The sequence below is a fragment of the Emiliania huxleyi genome (assembly GCF_000372725.1).
Source record: "Emiliania huxleyi CCMP1516 unplaced genomic scaffold EMIHUscaffold_637, whole genome shotgun sequence".
NCBI lineage: Eukaryota > Haptophyta > Isochrysidales > Noelaerhabdaceae > Emiliania > Emiliania huxleyi.
Window position 1 is genome coordinate 1,122 of NW_005197223.1, and position 4,653 is coordinate 5,774.

Sequence of the window (4,653 nt, forward strand, 5' to 3'; positions counted from 1 at the left end):
CCGGGCCCGGGCCCTGCTGTTTCGTTTCGGTTTCGAAAGGCCGGCCGCCGCAACCCGAACGGGTCGGCGCCCCCGCCCCGAGACCAGAGTCAAAAACGCTCGGCTTGGGTAGAGAGGCCAGTACTCAAACGTAATAAACGAAAGCACAGCTGTTCGAGTGTATAGAATCGATACACCCACACCAGGGCGGCCGCCTCTCAGCTCTGAAGCCATATTTCTCGCTAGTGTGAGTTGACAGGTTACAGCGCGTGACAGTGTGGGACAGGGGGTGTCGCCCTGTCGGCGGTCGGCTCTCGACCCGCGACCGGCGCCATGCGGACAGGCCTCGGTCATCGCATCAGCTCTCTGTGATTTCTCATGGAGTGGGCGTGCCACTCGAGCTGATCGAGCATTCGTTCGCAGAGCTTGAACCCCATTGCGTCCTCCGCTAGCAGGCCATCCTCGCCAAACGTGCCCGGCTTCCACGCGCCGGTCAGCTGCATCGTTGCGCTCACGGGCAGGCAGCCCAGCTCGGAGAGATAGGCGCGCAGGGCGACGCCACAGCGGGCTCCGCCCCACATGCCGGCGGAGTAGGTGCAGATGCCGGAGGGCTTGTACGCATACGTCTGGGCTCCAAAGTGATTCATCATGTTGGTGAGGGCAGGCGCGATGGTGTGGTTCATCTCGGGCGTGCAGACTACGTACGCGTCCGCCGCGCGCAGGGCCTCCGCCGCGGCATCGAGCTCCGGCGGAACGGCCTCTCCTTCCTTGTAGTGGAAGTGAGCCTTCTCCATGAGCCGCATGAAGCAGCCACCGAACGACTCTCGCGGATCAAACACGTCCACCGTGTGGCCTCTCGCGGCGATCCGCTGCTCGACGTGGCGGGCCACACTCGGACCGACGCGCTTCGCCCGCGACGATCCGAGGAGGAGGCTGACCCGCAGTGGACGCGGCATGGTAAAGGAAAACGGGTGAGTGTTTTGCCGCCATATGGCGGCAAAACACTTAAAATGAGCTACATATTGCAATACACTAAAAAACATCTAGGGGGAGAAATAAAATAAATCCCAAACTGTCACTCCCCTTTCTCCCGGCCGGGGTGGGCGCGCGCGGGGGGCGGCGGGTGTGCGGGATGTCTGTGGGACCGAGAGCGATATGCCATGTCCCCCCAGCGTTTGTTTCATAACATCGAAGGGAAAGCTCAAAAATAAAAGGCCTGTGGGCCCGAGAGCGATATGCCATGTGCACCTTGCGTTTGTTTCACAACATCGAAGGGTAAGCTCAAAATAAAATGAAGGTGGAGAAATAGAGCTCTAGAGGCTACAGCTTCGCAAAAAAGACCCGATGCGCGCCGGGCTGCGACGGCCCGGGATGAGCTCCCCACGATGCGACTAAGTGAGATCAATTGACCTACCGGACCTATAGTCCACCCCTATCATGTCTATACTGACTGCAGACGACCACATGCCACACAGCATCACGCACAAGCACAAGACACCGGATCGCAAAAAAGACCCGCGGTGCTCACACACACCCACGCGCTCGTGCATGCCGAACCAGCTCTAAAAAAATACCACCGGGACCGCCTCGCCAAGGCGCACAATAGTCAGACTGACAGTGTTTTCCAGTTGTGGCATCCTCGGCAGCCAGAAATAAATGGGGACCGGCAGACGGTCACGCAGAGGGTACGGGGTTGAGAGCATTTTCCAGCGGCCCAGGATGACGCATCTGGAAAATGCTGTCAGTCTGACTATTGTGCGCCTTGGCAAAGCGGTTCCGAAGGTATTTTTTCCGAGCGCGGTGGACTTCATCTTGCCGGTCAACTGCCGGCAAGATGAAGTCCACTGCGCTCGGAATTGGGATGTCCGGAACCGCCTCGCCGAGGCGCACAATAGTCCTCAGTCTGGCGAAGGCCAATTCTGTCATCCTGGGCCGCCGCTGACATCTCTCTCTCGACCGGTACCTCGCTTGGGCGGTACCGGGCAAATGCCGGTACCGGCGCTCAAAACCTGCGGTACCGGAGGCCGGTACCTTTATTTGTTTAGGGGGTCTCACAGTCCTACTCGAGTAGGTATCCCGTTCACAGCTAGGGACGGCCTCTGCGGCAAAGTCAAACCACCCCCCACCCACCTACCTACCTACCTCCCACCACCGCAGCAAACCTTCGGCTCCCGCTCAGAGGCTCGCCGCGCCCGTGCGGCGCGCCGAGGCGGTGCCGAGGCCGGCGCCTTGCACCCGGCCCGCGGCCGGCACCGCCTCGCCCCACCACTGACCGCCCTGCGGCCCCTGCGCAGGCGTACCACAGGCGTCGCTCAAAAAGCGACGCCGGGTGTGGGCTGCTCCCTTGACCCGTCACCCGCCGCGCCCTCGCCCGGCCGCCTCACCGCTCACGGAGCGCTCGGCTGCTCGCCGCCGCCGCCGCGCGTCCCGCGCCGCCACGCATGCCCCTTGCCCTGACGCGCTCGCTCTGCAGCGGCAGAGCGCGCGTCTGTCACAGACGGAGCAGCGACCGCGCCAGCGGTCGCTGCTCCGCCCCTCCGTCGCGCGCGCCGCGCGCGCGCCGCCCCCGCCCCCGCCCCCGCTCCCAAGCGCCCCTTCCCCGGTAGGTGTGCGTAGAAAGTGGAACCAATCGAGAGGTGGCAGAAGCCCCGTGTGTGACACATATTGCGGCACGTGAGTGAGACAGAGCCCCGGCGCGCGCGCGCAGCGCAACAGGCGTTTTTTATGCAAACAATCAAACGGGACGGCCTGCGCAGCCTCTAACTATTTTCTCACCGCTCTTTATTCTCGTTTATTCACGAGGCGACCCCAGGGTCTAGGTTCCCTAGTGGCGTGCTGTGAATAAACAGCGAAGAAGACGCCAGGTATTTTCTTCTGAACTAAGACGGTTTGCCCGGCGCCACGTGGCGCCGGGCCCGCCCTCCAGGGCGTGGCACGTCCTAGGGCACGTCTAGTGCCAGCGACGCAAACGGCAAGTGTTTTGCGACGGGTAGTGTTGGGACCAACACGACGCCGATCGTTGAAAGTAGCAACCACTCACACACACAGCCTCTAACCAACTGGCTCAGTTGAAGAGGCCGCTCCCACAGCTCTCACACCTATCTCTCTGGTACACAATATTGGAAGCGTTGTGAATTGTGGACTATTGGCCTCCTCAAAATCTCTCTCTCAACTCTCTCTCCGTAAGACTTCGGAGAGAAGGCAAGCCGTGAAGTTGTCAACCGTCTCGGCGTCGACAACAACTGGAACTCGAACCAGTCGTGCTGCGGGAACGGTCACCCCTCTGATTGTTCTGACAGGCACGCCTTGCACCTCGCCATGGATCCGTGGCAGAAGCCAACCCCGCAACGTTTTCAGGCAAGAGAGGAGGAAGACGCGCATACCAAAACTGCTCCAATCGGTAGCTCCGTGCGTTGCCTTTCACTGTGTAGGAGTTGCTGCAGCTTCTCGATCTTTGAAGTCTTGTCCTGCAGCAACATTTTCTGCCTCCAAATGTAGTCTAATACGTCATCGCACCTCCGCCATGAGGACGGCCTTGTGCGAGCGCTGTCAATGTACGGTGATTGAGAACAAAGCGGCCGGAGTGTTCTTGTTGCCTTCAAGACATATTTCCTGAGGTAGCTCGTTCCCTTGGTGAGGGCGGTCGTGTTCGTCATGGCCGGGTCGTGCGCATGTACGTCTGGGCGACGTCCGTCGGACTTCGGTCCGCCATCTTTAGCAGGTCTTTGATCGGCTTCAAATCGTCCTCCTTGAGAGAGAGATTTTTAGCAATACCAAACAACTCTAACACTCACACGTCGTTTGGGGCCTGGAGCCCTGTTCACGCGCGCGCGAGACGTGCAGACAGGGTTGCCAGGTGAGAGCGAATGGCGCGGTTCACGCCTCGCACAACAGAGAGAGAGATGCGCTCTGCATGGTGGGACATAAAAGAAAGCGAGTACTTGGGCGAGTAGGCCGTGCGGTCGACGCTGCCGCGCGCGGCTTTGCGCGCGAGGCGGCGCAGCTTGAGAACGGCGGTGGGCGAGAAGCCGCCGCCGAACGTCTCGTGGAGCAGCAGGTTGAAGTTGTTGCGCTTGACAAAGATCGCGTCGTGGTAGAAACCGCGATGCGCCTTGACGTAGCCGTGGCCGTTCTTGTGGTCGAAGGGTTGGCCGGGTTGCCCGCGCGCCTTGCAGCCCATGTTTGTTCCTCCTTGACGCGCAACCACAGAGAGATTTTTGTGTGTCAATCACAGTCCTTCCTTTGACATGGCAGGCCATTCTCAAGCCCTACAAGCACCAGATCAACCATTGGGGAGGGTTGGCATCGTGATTTGCGCGATTTTTTTCTTTTTATGCTGTGAAAATTCCACAAATTCCAGCGTGAAGAGAGTGGAAAACCCGGACGGGAGGGCCCAGACCTACCCTACCTACCCCGGCATGAGTTCCGCCCCAAGCAGAGAAAGAAAGAAAGAAAACAGACAACCCAAGGGAGCCCACCATCTCCTCCTCATGCCCCACTTTTGCCCCTGCCCTCCCTTGCGCCCCTCACCCAACAACCACCCAATCCCCACACACATCAACATTTAGCGGCCCGTGCACTGTGATGTGAGGCTTCACTGTACAATTAATAATAAGCCGGATAAGGCTTCGGCCACCGAGGCTTCGGCCACCGAGGCTTCGGCCAACGAGGCTT

At 60.0% G+C, this 4,653-nt stretch overlaps 2 protein-coding genes across 2 annotated transcripts in view; one reads left to right on the top strand and one right to left on the bottom strand.

Moving 5' to 3' along the window:
• The window catches only part of EMIHUDRAFT_248147 (hypothetical protein), a gene marked incomplete at both ends in the record, with an annotated part of 894 nt that extends 782 nt beyond the window's left edge, over positions 1-112 (top strand). The window contains one exon of the mRNA XM_005763362.1: positions 83-112. Coding sequence (XP_005763419.1) covers positions 83-112 — 30 coding nt within the window. The remainder of the gene's footprint in view (positions 1-82) is intronic.
• A 217-nt stretch (positions 113-329) lies between these two features.
• Positions 330-935, bottom strand: EMIHUDRAFT_120452 (hypothetical protein; the record flags this gene model as incomplete). The annotated part of the gene is made up of 1 exon (XM_005763363.1): positions 330-935. The coding sequence occupies one exon, from the start codon at positions 933-935 to the stop codon at positions 330-332; it is 606 nt and encodes a 201-aa protein (XP_005763420.1).
• Positions 936-4,653: the final 3,718 nt, after the last annotated feature.